The sequence below is a fragment of the Paramisgurnus dabryanus genome, chromosome 22 (assembly GCF_030506205.2).
Source record: "Paramisgurnus dabryanus chromosome 22, PD_genome_1.1, whole genome shotgun sequence".
Lineage (NCBI taxonomy): Eukaryota > Metazoa > Chordata > Actinopteri > Cypriniformes > Cobitidae > Paramisgurnus > Paramisgurnus dabryanus.
In genome coordinates, this window is record NC_133358.1 from 28,500,072 (window position 1) to 28,515,729 (window position 15,658).

The following is a 15,658-nucleotide window of genomic DNA, read 5'->3' on the forward strand; positions in this document are numbered from 1 at the left end:
AATTTTTTGGTAAAAGCTAAAACTTTGTTCATTTTCAGGTTTGACAATGTGAGCAATCACAGTTTGTAACAGGAGTGACCTTGTCTATTAAATCATCCCTTTCGAAGCTTGAAGCGTTGGTGTACTTACGTTGTGCTTGGTTAAAGCAGAAATATTGGAAGCTATTGCTTGAAGCCAATCTGAGCATTCATCAACACCAGAGCACTGAATAACACCGCTACAAACACCGTCAACAGCGATGACTTGAAAGGCGTTTTGCCTGAAGAAATTAAAGTACATGCTCTCATTACACAAAACACCAAAAATGTCTAATGCCTAATTCTCACAGTCTAATTCACTTTATTTCAAAGTCATTTAAAAAATATTGATTTAATTCAAAACAAGTCAAGTTTTCAATTAGACATTCATTTAATTACAATTAAATAATGGATCCTCATCACAATTTGCATTCGGTAATAAACATCTAATGTGACTGGCTATGAAATAATATTATCCTTAAAATGTTAATAAACATTCTGTGTAAAATTTTCCATACTAGGAAAGGATGCACAGCTTTCTTTGATAAAAGCAAGAGCTACATTTTGAACTATAAAGAAATCTCTATAAGTCCATAAGTAAGCTTAAGACAATATAAACAAATGAAAGGAATCACAGACATAAGTTTACTGCTCGTCTCACCTGCAGATGTCAGACCCTGGGATGTACTGGGACAGACGTGCATGTAAGAGAGGGATCAGTCGCAGGTCCACCCACCTCTTTTCCCACCGCAACCCGGGAGACATCGGCCAAGACGAGCAGGACAAAGTGTCCTTCAATGAATATAGACAACAGAGGTTAAATGAAATCCTAAAAAGGGTTAAAAAAGACATGTAGATAGACAGTCTTAAAATAAAGACAGAAAAATAGATAGAGACAAAAAAGACAGTATACAGAAATAAAATAACGACAGGCAGACAGACAAAAAAATATACAGAGTGACGGACAAAACAGACAGACAGATGAAAATATAAACAGAGTGACAGATAGACAGACAGACAAATAAGACTAAAAACAGAGTGACAGACAGACAGACAAAAAGACAGGGAGACAGATACAAATAGATACAAAGTGACAGACAAAAAAGACAGACAGACAGACATATAAAAATAGATACAAAGTGACAGACAGACAGACAGACAGATGAAAATATATACAAAGTGACAGACAGACAAAAAAGACAGACAGACAGATAAAAATATATACAAAGTAACAGACAGACAGACAAAAATGACAGAGAGACAGATAAAAAATATATACAAAGTGACAGACAGACAGACAAAAACGCCAGACCGACAAAAATAGATACAAAGTAACAGACAGACAGACAGACAAACACGACAGAGAGACAAATAAAAATATATACAAAGTGACAGACAAACAGACAAAAACGACAGACAGACAAAAATAGATACAAAGTGACAGACAGACAGACAAAAAAGACAGACAGGCAGATAAAAATAGATAGAAAGTGACAGACAAAAAAGACAGACAGACAAAAATATAAACAGAGTGACAGACAGACAGACAAAAATAGATACAAAGTGACAGACAGACAGACAAAAAAGACAGACAGACAGATAAAATAAATAGAAAGTGACAGACAAAAAAGACAGACAGACAAAAATATAAACAGGGTGACAGACAGACAGACAAAAAAGACAGACAGACAAAAATATAAACAGAGTGACAGACAGACAGACAGACAAAAACGACAGACAGACAAAAATAGATACAAAGTAACAGACAGACAGACAAAAAAGACAGACAGACAGATAAAAATAAATAGAAAGTGACAGACAAAAAAGACAGACAGACAAAAATATAAACAGAGTGACAGACAGACAGACAAAAAGACAGGGAGACAGATACAAATAGATACAAAGTGACAGACAAAAAAGACAGACAGATAAAAAGACGGATAAAAATATAAACAGAGTGACAGACAAAAAGACAGACAGACAGACAGATAAAAATAGATACAAAGTGACAGACAGACAGACAGACGAAAATATATACAAAGTGACAGACAGACAAAAAAGACAGACAGACAGATAAAAATATATACAAAGTAACAGACAGACAAAAATGACAGAGAGACAGATAAAAAATATATACAAAGTGACAGACAGACAGACAAAAACGCCAGACCGACAAAAATAGATACAAAGTAACAGACAGACAGACAGACAGACAAACACGACAGAGAGACAGATAAAAATATATACAAAGTGACAGACAAACAGACAAAAACGACAGACAGACAAAAATAGATACAAAGTGACAGACAGACAGACAAAAAAGACAGACAGGCAGATAAAAATAGATAGAAAGTGACAGACAAAAAAGACAGACAGACAAAAATATAAACAGACTGACAGACAGACAGACAAAAATAGATACAAAGTGACAGGCAGACAGACAAAAAAGACAGACAGGCAGATAAAAATAGATAGAAAGTGACAGACAAAAAAGACAGACAGACAAAAATATAAACAGACTGACAGACAGACAGACAAAAATAGATACAAAGTGACAGGCAGACAGACAAAAAAGACAGACAGACAGATAAAATAAATAGAAAGTGACAGACAAAAAAGACAGACAGACAAAAATATAAACAGGGTGACAGACAGACAGACAAAAAAGACAGACAGACAAAAATATAAACAGAGTGACAGACAGACAAAAACGACAGACAGACAAAAATAGATACAAAGTAACAGACAGACAGACAAAAAAGACAGACAGACAGATACAAATAAATAGAAAGTGACAGACAAAAAAGACAGACAGACAAAAATATAAACAGAGTGACAGACAGACACACAAAAATGACAGACAGACAAAAATAGATACAAAGTGACAGACAGACAGACAAAAATATAAACTAAGTGACAGACAGACCAACAAAAAGACAGACAGATATATAAAATATATACAAAGTGACAGACAGAAAGACAATAAGACAGGCAGACAGATACAAATATAAAAAGAGTGACAGACAAAAAACACAGACAGACAGACAGATACAAATATAAACACAGTGACAGACAAAAAGACAGATAAAAATATAAACTAAGTGAAAGACAGACCAACAAAAAGACAGACAGACAGACAGACAAAAATATAAACAGAGTGACAGACGAAAATACAGATTGACAGATAAAAATATAAACAGAGTGACAGACAGACAGACAAAAATATAAACAGAGTGACAGACAAAAAGACAGATTGACAGATAAAAATATAAACAGAGTGACAGACAGACCAACAAAAACAACAGACAAAAATAGATACAAAGTGACAGACAGACAGACAAAAAAAGGAAAAACAGACAAATAAAAATAGATAGAAAGTGACAGACAAAAAAGACAGACAGACAAAAATATAAACAAAAAGGGACAGACAGACCAACAAAAAAGACAGACAGACAAAAATATAAACAGAGTGACGGACAGACAGACAGATAAAAATATAAACAGAGTGACAGACAAAAAGACAGATGGACAGATAAAAATATAAACAGAGTGACGGACAGACAGACAGATAAAAATATAAACAGAGTGACAGACAAAAAGACAGATGGACAGATAAAAATATAAACTAAGTGATAGACAAACCAACAAAAAGACAGACAGACAGACAGACAGAAAGATACAAATATAAACAGAGTGACAGACAAAAATACAGATTGACAGATACAAATATAAACAGAGTGACAGACAGACAGACCGACAAAAAGACAGGCAGATCACATTTTAAAGAGACAAACAAACCAAAAGAAAAGAATATAGATAGACACACAAAATATGGACAGGTAAGCAGACAGGCAGAAAAAAATATAGACAGAAAAGATTATAAAAAATAGAAAAACAGACATACAGACAAGAACGATAGACAGACAGACATAAAGGCAAGGAGACAAACAGACAAAAAATATAGACAGAAAAGACAAAAATATAGAAAAACAGACAGACAGACATATAGACAATAAGAAAGATAGACATACAGTCAAAAAATAGACAATCAGACAGACAGATGAGGAGACAGACAGAAAAATAAAATAAAAAGACAAACAGCAGACAGATAGACAGACAAAATATATAACGAAAAACTTAATTACTGTATTTCTGTCCAATTAACTTGAACTGTCCCATTATTACTGCATATTTTTAGAAGTGTACCGTATTATTAGGATGGTAGTTCAGATGCAGACCACTATCACACAACGGAGACGATGTTCCACTGCTCTGGTCACTTGGTATGCCTGAACAAAAAATACAATTGATTGACTCTTCATTAATCTCTTCCAGCACAAACTGATCAGTAATCAGTCACTGTAATGAAACTCAGACATACACAAACAATCTTCACAGAGCGGCAGTTTCAGAAACGCAGGCGTCCTCTTCAGAAACGACACGGTCAGGGTAACTTCCTCACCCGCATTACGCAAGACCTGTACCTAAATATTTCAAACATTTGATTTACATAACATGATCAAAATACGCTTTTGTCTCAAATGGAATTACTCAGGGTTTTAAAACAATCTCTGATAAAACCGGTACAATGCTTACAAACCACGAAACTGTTTAAAATGAATTATTATTCGAAATAAATGACACATACCACTTCTTCATGCCGATAGCTCCTGACGTTAATGCCGTTTATCTAATGACAATAAATATTAATGAATAGCATAAAATAAACATATTCCCTTATATCATTACACAAAACAACAGTAGACTTGCTTAAGACAAATTAATTCTCCATGACCTTTTACAAGGATTTATATATTGACCAAGAACTTTAATATTACAGTTCTCATCAGTCAATTTCACACATTTCTTGAATCTAAGGTCAACACTTTAAAAATCATTCGCACGGCCATTCGACAGACTGTTAAATTATAAAACGGTTCTCGTTTGATTGCATAACAAATTCAGCATGTTCTTCATTAAGTTTGAGAATAAATGCACCAGCGCTGTATAGACATTTCTCCAAACCTAGTTGCTTTTCATTTGCAGAGAGCATGAGGGCATGCATATACTGGAAAAATAAAAGTTTTGCAATTATCTTAAGTCAGCAAATTGTACATTTTTCCATCATGTACGGTGTTCACTATGAAAAAAATTAATCGGATACATGCATGTAAGCACGCAATGTAAGCGGACAGATCGGATATTTCCATTTCAAGACTTGTCGTGCGTCATTAAAAATGTGACGCTGGCAAATGACATCAACTCAGTTGGATACCACCCGTGATCACATTACTTTTCTTAGCAGTGCAACGAAGGATACCGGATCCACTTAGTGGAGTAATGTTTCATGTCTAGTTACAGAAATAAATCTCTATAATTTTGTATAATCATTTTTCTGTGTCCATTGCATATCATGACATTTACATCCTCTGTGGTTTAAGCTGTTCTGACTAAGCATGTCCACCTTGAATGCTTTTGTCAAGTGTTTAGTTTAATGCTATGATGATAGCAGATACGAGTCACTTTTAAAAGATGATGTAAGCGGGTCGTCAAAAATGTGGATACAGGCAAAAAATCGGAATTGGGCATCAAGATTAACAGTGTAAATCTAGCCTAATAAATGTCCAAACACAGCCCAAACAAGGCAAAATGTTGACTGCCTGTGAAAATTTAAAGGAATAGGTCGACCAAAAATAAAAATAATGTCATTAATGACTCACTTTCATGTCGTTCCAAACTTGTAAGACCTCCGTTCATCTTCGTAACACAGTTTAAGATGTTTTATATTTAGTCCGACAGCTTGTTGACCCTTCATTGAAAATCTAGGTACGGTATACTATCCATGTCCAGAAAGGTAAAAAAAACATCATCAAAGTAGTCCATGTGACATCAGTGGGTTAGTTAGAATGTGTTGAAGCATCAAAAAAATACATTTTGGTCCAAAAAGAATAAAAATTATGATTTTATTCAGCATTGTCTTTTCTTGCATCTGACGTGTTATCCTCAGACATGATTGCAAAGTTTTTTTTTTTCAAACTTACAGCATGCGTCTCCTTCAGACTGTAAACAAAGCCTGGGGCACAAAGAAAAAAAACAGCTGGGGCGCACCATATAACACGTCAGCCGCGTCACTGCAGTCACGTGACTTTAGTCTCGCGCATGCGCTTCACAACAGACACAGAAGAGAAGACAATGCTGAATAAAATCATAATTTTTATTCTTTTTTGACCAAAATGTATTTTTTTGATGCTTCAACACATTCTAACTAACCCACTGATGTCACATGGACTACTTTGATGATGTTTTTTTACCTTTCTGGACATGGACAGTATACCGTATAAAGATTTTTTTTTGATCAAAATGTATTTTCGATGCTTCAACACATTCTAACTGACCTACTGATGTCACATCGACTACTTTGATGATGTTTTTATTACCTTTCTGGACATGGACAGTATACCGTACGTAGATTTTCAATGAAAAGGTCAACAAGCTCTCGGACTAAATATAAAACACCTTAAACGGTGTTATGAAGATGGAGTTTGGAACGACATCAGGGTCATTAATGACATTATTTTCATTTTTGGGTAAACTATCCCTTTAATAGACGTTTAACCATAAATAAATAAAACCAAACGATGGCTTACATGATGGATTAGAATACATCTCAAATTATTTGGCAAAAATTACAAAAAAATGTAGTGGATTTTTGGTAGAAGGGAGTTTTTCTCATAGCGGACTACATTGGGTCTGCAGTTAACCTAAACGGTGAAATGACAGCTATTACTTTCTGGGAATTGAGCTACAGGAACACTTGTGCTCTTGTTACCCAGTCAATATCAATGATGCCTTTTTATAACATGTCACGGGTGTAAAATATAAAAATAAAGATCTGTTTGGGGAAAATGATGAAGTGTTCAGAAGGCTGTGATAATTGTTTTAGTACTGTAACATTGATTCGAGTTCAATAGGGGAAATGCATTGGGGAAAACCGTAACATATAGTCTATTTCCGAGAATTCCCAAAATGCTTCCAAGTATTTCATGTTTGACAGCATAATCAAGATGAAAAGAAAATCAATGCCTCATGCAATGATTTTGAAAAACTACATCCTGGGAGCTCTAGCAGGTACGGACTGTGCCTACAACATCAATATTAAATAAACAATATAAAAGAAAGCCAAATGCATAATTTGGGGAAAAAATCTATTAAAGGACAGATGCTCTCCTAAACATCAGCTGTATGTTGAAATTTGCTAATACAGCAATGAAAAACATACCTGAAGTATGCCATCTCCAATAAACAGAAGACCAGAGAGTTCAGCTGTGAGGAAGAGCAAAGACAAAACACGATAAACCAACAAACAGCCTTGTGATTTGAATAAGGGTAAATAAAGAAAATATAAACAGCTCACCCTTCTGTTCTTTTGATATTTTAGATATCACAACAGGGATTTTGTGTTCAGCTCCACCCTATGAATAAAATGACAGAGATTTGTTGTTAGAATCTCGGAACCGGATCAAATCTTTTGAGGAATTAAAGTATTTGTGTAAATTCACCTTGATACTCAAACCAAATCCTCCGATGGTCTGTCGTCGAATGGTTACCGTTCTTTCCTACAGAAAGTAAAAAGAAAACTTACTTTTTGACTTGGCAATGCGTGGCACGTCTCTGGCATATCGAGGTAGAAGGTATTTTACCTTCCTTTATCCAGTCGTGTCCATGAAGGTACTTAATTAGTCTTAATTGCTTTCTTTCCATGTAAATTTCCCCAGGGAAAACCAACAATGTTAGTAATTGAATTAAGGGCCAGCAAATTCAACCTGATCTGCTGTTTACACTGGTTCAAAACCTTGTGAGTAATGATAATAAATGATGCAATACAACGGTCGATGCATACTGCTGCAAATGCCTGCAATATCAATGCCCACAGCGCTTCTCATATCTGAGAATCAAAGTTACAAAAATAAATAACTCAAAATCAAATCCATCCGCAGTATGCTGACTCATTCTGTACCCAGGAATGTTCTAAAGTTTTTATCCTCTTGTAGGAAGAGTTAATGACTCGGGGCATAATATAACCTTCACAGAAAACAAATTTCGACTGAATCAAAGTAGAATTCAGAAAGTTTTCCTAGAATTTAGCCTTGAGGTACAAACGTCTGTGCGGTGTTATGAATAAAGTCACACTATATCTATCACTTATGAGTAAAATTAAGTCTTACCCCAAAGGTTTTTACCTTTAAACAAATTACATTTCAGTTTTACTCAAAAATACATCCATTTATGGAACAAACATGGAAGTTTTATATTAATTGACGCTCCAACGTTATAAGACATAGAGGTAGTTCCTGGCATAAACAATTACATTACAGCTACTGGGAGACTGCTTTATTTAGCTTAGCTTGAAGCCACAATACGCAAGATATTTGTAATAAAATATAAAAAATAAAAAAAAACGGCGTTGTGTACTGACGATTATCCTAAAAGTTACCAAGGATTTGTAAATTTAAGGAAGTTTTATAAAAGCAATAAGCCCCGCAAAGCAGTGGGGTTACTGTGCATTTTATAACAGCTAAGGGGGTTTTAGGCACGACGCGAACGCCCATTAGCTGTTATAAAATGCACTGGTAACCCACTGCTTCTTGGGCCTTATTGCTGTATTTTAAAGCTCCTGCTCTATATACATTTTTCATCTTTGAAGGGTCATTTTCACGTAAAATGAAAAGGCATGTCTAGTTTAACTCTTTCACCGCCAGCGTTTTTAGCACCAGAATTTTTGCATGATTTTGCATGAAGTCTTTCAGAAAATGTTCTTCTTTAAATATATAAACATACAATATATAAGATCAAAAGAACAAAACCTATGCTTTCAAAAAAAATCCTATCTTCATTTGTTCACCTCTCAAATATGGTTAGGTTTCTTCAAAAATATAAAATTTTGAACAAAAAGCTGAGATAATTGCAGAGATTTTTGTTAGATATCAGATTCAGAAAGATGATCAAGGGCCCTATTTTAACGATCGAAGCGCATTGTCTAAAGCACACGGCCTAAACGGCCATGTTCGATTCCACTTCTGCTAATTTAGCGACAGGAAAAATGGTTTATGCGCCAAGCGCACAGCCTAAAATTGTTGTTCGTATTTTCGTAATGAGTTTTGGGCGTAATGTGCAATATACCAAAAAGAGTCTCAGCTCTCATCTCCCTTAAAAGCCAGTTGCGCCTGGCACCATGTTTAATTCCTATTTAGAAAGCGGAATTTGTAAAACTGAAAAACCTTTTAAAGGCGTTCGTTTAGTCATGAAAGTTAAAATAACAGGCTTTTAATTGCTGCAAATGTATTGATATCCTACATAATCATTGTAATCTCATAAAATAATTTGCAAATATGCAAAACATGCTGTTTCAGCACTCGAACAGCGCCATGGATTTTTTTAAGGTTCTCATCTTACCATATCCACAGAGTCATCATATACAATAAATCCGTGGGGTAGCATTAAAAAAAAACATTTAAAAACAGATGCATTTGTTTAAAGAGACTCAATAATAATCTTTTTCATTTTAATCCTTTCATTTTTCATAATAAAAAGCTTTTTGCGCTGCTACGCATCCATGTGTGTGATAAGCAAACCAGCGTTGTCGTCCCATTTTAAGTGCATATTTCTAATGCACTCATTAAATAACAAAAACACTATTGCGCCATAGACTTTAGACCAGGTTTTAGTTGGTCAATGGCTTAGTCTATTTAAGTTGCCTTAAAATAGCAACGCACCAAAAATGCACCTGAACACACCTCGTTTTCAGACCAGAATGCCCATGGGCGCAAATGCATTTGCTATTTAAACAACGTGACACTAAACATGAAAATGATAATTGCGCTTAGTTAAAACTAGCAAAAGACACTTGCGTCGCGCTTTGCGCTGCATTGCGCCTGGTGTATAAAGGGGCCCCAAAAGTTTTTACAGTTTTTGGATCAGTGGACGCTTCAGTAGTTTTATATGTTGGCTAAGAGTGCCACCTAGTGGATAATAGCGAAAATATGCATTGCCATAAAAACTCGTCATTGGCTTCTTTTTCGGCGGTGCACAATGTGAAGCTTGTCAAACATGCATTTAGCCAATCATGTGTGTGGCTCGTCATGTCAAAAAATGTGCGCATCATGAAATCAATAAAATTTGCAATAACACTATATATTCTGTGCTAAATACTTTACATGTAATAATTTTCCCTGTAAAAAAGCGCTATATAAATACATTTAACTTGACATTTATCTACGGATGATGTTCATTAATATATAACGTATCTACGTGAACAAATACACTATACATATATTAGCACAAACTCAACACAACCTGATGCATTGTATATGCATTGTTTAAACTCACACTTGAGTAGAAGGGTTCTCCAGAAACACAGATGACGTCTTGCTCTTGAATGGTCAGAATATCTTTGGCCAGGTGCAAACGGATATTGAAAGGTTCCTCATTACCATCTTGCAGCAAGTAAGTCCCAGTCTTCGTCTGAAAGAGCCAAAAACACGCAGACGTCTGTAATCCCCGCTTGACACCGTGAAGTTTATTAGCCGTGAAATTGATTGTGTGATAAATAGCCGGGCATTGTTTCAGGGCTGATGTTTTCATTTGGAAATTGCTGTGTCAGTCTTTGCCTGGCAGATATACAGCTGAAGGCTTCAAGCCTTTCAGGTTGTTGTGAGATATCAGTAAAATTTTTTAATTCTGCACCATCTGGTGTTGCTTATCCATTTGTTGGAGGCGTTTTGCTACTCTTCCAAATAGCCTCATCAGTTATCTGACAAAGGATTAAACATCTTCACATTGGCGCTGTCGTAATGAGTGACAAACATATTTAACAAATGGATAGTCGGGTCCAGATGCCTTCAGATGTATTTTAACATGAAAGACAGCCTGTCAGGGTATTAAATATGGCATTTTGGATCCATCTTTTAGCCTGAATTTACCACTCAAACTAACAATAACAGTAGACACATATTAAAGTAATAGATCCAAAAATCTGCCATTCTTTACTCAACCTCACGTTGTTTTAAATCTGTATGAGTTTCTTTATTCTGTTGAACACAAAAGAAGATATTTTGGTAACCAAACAGTTGGTAAAACAAATACAACGGAAGTCAATGGGTACCGTCAACTATATGCTTACCATCATTTATTAAAAATATCTTTAGCAGAATAAAGAAACGCATACCGGTTTAGTGCAACATGAGGATAAGTGAATGATGATGGGGTTTAATTTTTGGGTGAACTATCACCCTAAAATATATTTGAAAATGACATTGCATGGATTTATGGTTTAGTGTGGTATCTGCTACAGTCTTAAAGTCAGTCCTTACACTAGAATGAAATATATTTCTTAACTTGGTACACAGGCAGCCCTGATGCTTGACTCTGTTGCCATGGCGATAACATGTGTCAGCCATATTTAGAGATTCACAGTCATGACATTCTATACGTACAATTATCATACATGTTTTTCTGTATAGACGGTTTCATCGGACTCACGTGATACACGTCTGGATCCGAACCTTACTTCCGGTTTCGTTTTTTTAATTGTCTGAGTAGTTGCTAAACTGATCTCTTAAACAAATGCCTCGTCGAAAATAACAAATGTTTTGGTTTCCTAGGTAATCTACGTGTTGTTGTTTTGCTTGTTATATAAATACACTACGTTTAAAGAACTTTGTTGTTATTTATTCTTAGCGGAGTTTACCGGAAGTTGCGTGCGGACCGCGACAGCGGCTTGTTTATGTTGTGACCGCTGAAACGGCCTATAAGAGACTGAAAGTGTGCAGGTTAATATGACTGTTAATCATACTACTAATTTGGCAAAGTTAAAATACCCACAAACCATCAAAGCAGCCCACTTCAGTAATTTGGTTGTTGGATATAAGTGTATGAAGATGATTCAAAGAGAGGAGTCAAGGTGTTGAAAAATTGTCTTGCACATCATGTTTAAAAAGCAAATTACTTGACAAACAGATTGGAACATCTCTGTCTATATAAACAAGACTTATCTTCCTCAAAGAAACCATTAATCTTCTACACATAAGCTGCATCCCTTGTCCTCATTTCTGAGCCCAACTTGTGGTTTTGACATTCATAGTACATTTACATTTATGCATTTGGCAGATAGTTTTATCTAAAGCGACTTCAAGTGCATTCAAGCTATACATTTCTATCAGTATTTGTGATCCCATGACCTTGTGCTGCTAATGCAATGCTCCTCCATTTGAGCTATAGGAATGCGTCACAAAATCAACATAATCTAGTGCTGGATTTAGTTACAAGCAGTGTTGGGTGTAATTGGTTCCTAAGTAATTAGTTACTGTCATTTAAAGGTGACATAGAGTGATTGAACGGGGTATTTATCCTTGTTCTGTGATGTGACATGTAGACAAAATTTTTTTGTTTGGGTCTGTAATGCCTTAAAAGCTTCTTAAAAACCTCTCTCAGATAGCTCTATTAGGGTGGGGGATTTTAAACAAGTGGTTTTGCACCTATTTGGCTCCCCCTACTGGCTTAACTTGCAATCTCATTACTGATTGGCTGACTTTGCTGCCACTCAAAAAATGTAGCCAATTATTTTAAAGTGGAGGGTGCAGTGAGATGCCTGTGATGTCATAAGCATCAGTTTTTCAGATTGGGCTGTTTTCTGGCTGACATTTCTAAAAGAGGAATTTCTATGAGACTGAGATGTTAGCATGTCTAGCACTTTTTGATTGTTTGTGAATGCGGGTAGCCTACCGTTATTCAAAAAAGACAAGGTAAAAATGGTTTTTCATTCTCTGTCCCCTTTAATTTCGTTTTAATTAAAAAAGTAAAGTAAGGGATTACTCTTATTTTCCAGTAATTTAATTACAATTACTTCTGATGTAATTGAAGTAAATACTGTGTAACAACTATATATAATACAATAGTGGATTTAACATCAAAATTTAAAGTCTAAGGTTAAAGGAAAACACCACCGTTTTTCAATATTTTACTATGTTCTTATCTCAACCTAGACGAATTAATACATACTTATCTTTTTTTAACGCATGCACTTAATCTTTGTACAGTGTGTTGTGAATGTGTTAGCATTTAGCCTAGCCCCATTCATTCCTTAGGATCCAAACAGGGATGAATTTAGAAGCCACCAAACACTTCCATGTTTTCCCTATTTAAAGACTGTTACATGAGTAGTTACACGAGTAAGTATGGTGGCACAAAATAAAACGTGGCGATTTTTTAAGCAGATAAAAAATTATAATTATATTGTATGGCGGAAGAGTGCTTAGTTTGTAGCACTTCCTCCTCGGCGCGCATAAATATTGACGGAAGTTTGAGCGAGAGGGGATTGCTCAGCAGTGATGATGTTACTGCGTGCCGAGGTCGAAGTGCTGCAAACTAAGTGCTCTTCCGCCATACAATAAAGTTCTCATTTTTTATCCGCTTCTAAATTCATCCCTGTTTGGATGCTAAGGAATGAATGGAGCTAGGCTAAATGCTAACACATTCACGACGCGCTGTACAAAGATTAAGTGCACGCATAGGTATGTATTAAGATGTAAAAAGATAGGTATGTATTAATTTGTAAAGTTAAGGTAAGAACATAGTAAAATACTAAAAAAGGTGGTGTTTTCCTTTAAAATTGATGTTTTTATGTGTCCTTCTCACTTTAAATAGAATTAATTAAGAGTTAATAAGAATTATGGTAACACTCTAGTGTACGTTACAATTCTCACTATTAACTGGTTGGTTATTAGCATTAATATTACTGCGTTATTGGCTGTTTATTAAGACTTAAAAAGCACATATTAATGCCTCATTTTCCAAAACCTTATTTTACATCATTAATCCTACCCAATCCCTACCAATACTTAAACTTAACAAATACTTTACTAAGTATTAATAAGCAGTAATTATGACTATATTGAGGCAAAAGTAGTTAATAGTTGGTTAATAGTGAGAACTGGACTTTTAGAAAGTAATTAGTAATAAGTAGTTAAATACTTTTTGGAGAGAGTAATTTGTACAGTAATCTAATTACATGATTGAAGATGTTATTAGTAACTAAAAATTAATTACTTTTTTGGAGTAACTTACCCACCACTGGTTACAAGTCACTATTTTCTTCTGTATATTAAGAATATTTCAGAGACCACAAATGTATTTTTTTGTTAAATAGCTCATGCAGGTGTATGATAACAATCGTGTTTTAGCAAAAACATGAAAAGTCTACAAATCCATGTATTTCATTGATTTCTCTCTCTCTCTCTTTCTCTCTCTCTCTCTCCCTCTCTTTCTCTCTCTCTCCCTCTCTTTCTCAGTGACTTCTGCGAACATCTATTTGCTCAGCTTATTTAACCAATATTACAAAAATAGATCTATTACTAGTTACACGAGCACACACAACTTTATTAGCTGGTGTTTCAACATTGATTTACAAAATCGGCAAGTTATATTTACCTCTTCATTTGAAGTCTTGAAATCCATGTGCTAAGGTCAGGGAAACAGCCCTTAGAGAGAAAACGTGAAAAGAAAACACAACGTTATCATTCATTATGAGAAACTATATTGGCAAGAGTTAGATGTTATTGACTCGTGAGAAAGTGGTGCGTTTGGCAGAATAAATCAAGACCGCAAAAGTCGTTACAGATAAATGAGAATGCATTTAAAATTAATTAAGATTCAACTTTTACGGTTAGTTTGTAAACAGCAGAGGAAACATTCAGTTTTGTCTTGCGTGAAAGCTCGCTAAGTGCGGACGTGTGCGGAAATTAAATTGAAGGTTTTCGATTCAATTTGTATTTACAAAGAAACCCACTCGTGGTGTCTACATATGTAAAAGCAAGGAGGAAACATTTTGCAATGTGATGTTATTTTCTGCATTACTAAAAAAAACGTATGCACTAATATGTGGCTGGCAAGACTGAAAACCAATAAGAACTTCTCAATACGAATGCAAATGTGGCATTTCGAGGTGCCCGGAGGTCGCCTAAATAATTCAGTGAGCATTATTGTCCAACAATACATCAGTCTTTATTTAGGAGGTCTCTAAACATGTACCACAAACAAAGTCAGCTTGCAAAAATGCATAGCCTGCATGACTGCTTCATTATGCAATAACTTTATCATTTGCAAACAAACTGCTGTTTTTAAACAGCTCAGGATTATATTATTAAATAACCCAGGCAACATTCTTCTTAGTTTGTGAAGATGTAAGAAACTTCTCAATTAACCAAAGTGAACAGTCATTCAGTTCAGTTATTGAAGAATAATCATCCTAATAAAATTTTTATTTCCTCCTTATTAATTTGGGCTTCCACCAACTGAATGCCTTGCACATTGCAACTTTAATTCTATCCTTACCCCTTCCAATTCATTACTATAATGCATCTGGACGCTTTGAGGTTTTTTGTAAGTCTGATTATTCCCAATAATGTTCCTCATTAAATTCTTATTACCACAATTCAGTTTTAACTGTATTATAATACTTACAATCAGCAGAAACACACTACACCAAAAAAACATTTCTCGGGTACAGTAATGAAAAGTGCATTGCGGTAACAAGAACTGAAGGGGTTAAAATGTGTTTATTGAACTTATTGAACTCTAAATGGAGC

General features: G+C 35.0%; 1 protein-coding gene across 2 annotated transcripts in view; it reads right to left on the reverse strand.

Annotated features, from left to right (window-relative positions):
- Positions 1-15,658, reverse strand: part of sntg1 (syntrophin, gamma 1) — a 59,601-nt gene that overhangs the window by 21,186 nt on the left and 22,757 nt on the right. For both annotated transcript variants that reach the window (XM_065258612.2, XM_065258613.2), the window contains exons 3-12: positions 14,502-14,551; positions 10,404-10,538; positions 7,577-7,633; positions 7,432-7,489; positions 7,297-7,340; positions 4,666-4,707; positions 4,399-4,501; positions 4,224-4,306; positions 679-809; positions 130-259 (exon numbers count right to left, since the gene is read on the reverse strand). In XM_065258612.2, the coding sequence (XP_065114684.1) occupies positions 130-259; positions 679-809; positions 4,224-4,306; positions 4,399-4,501; positions 4,666-4,707; positions 7,297-7,340; positions 7,432-7,489; positions 7,577-7,633; positions 10,404-10,538; positions 14,502-14,528 (810 nt within the window). In that variant the 5' untranslated portion in view covers positions 14,529-14,551. The remainder of the gene's footprint in view (positions 1-129; positions 260-678; positions 810-4,223; positions 4,307-4,398; positions 4,502-4,665; positions 4,708-7,296; positions 7,341-7,431; positions 7,490-7,576; positions 7,634-10,403; positions 10,539-14,501; positions 14,552-15,658) is intronic.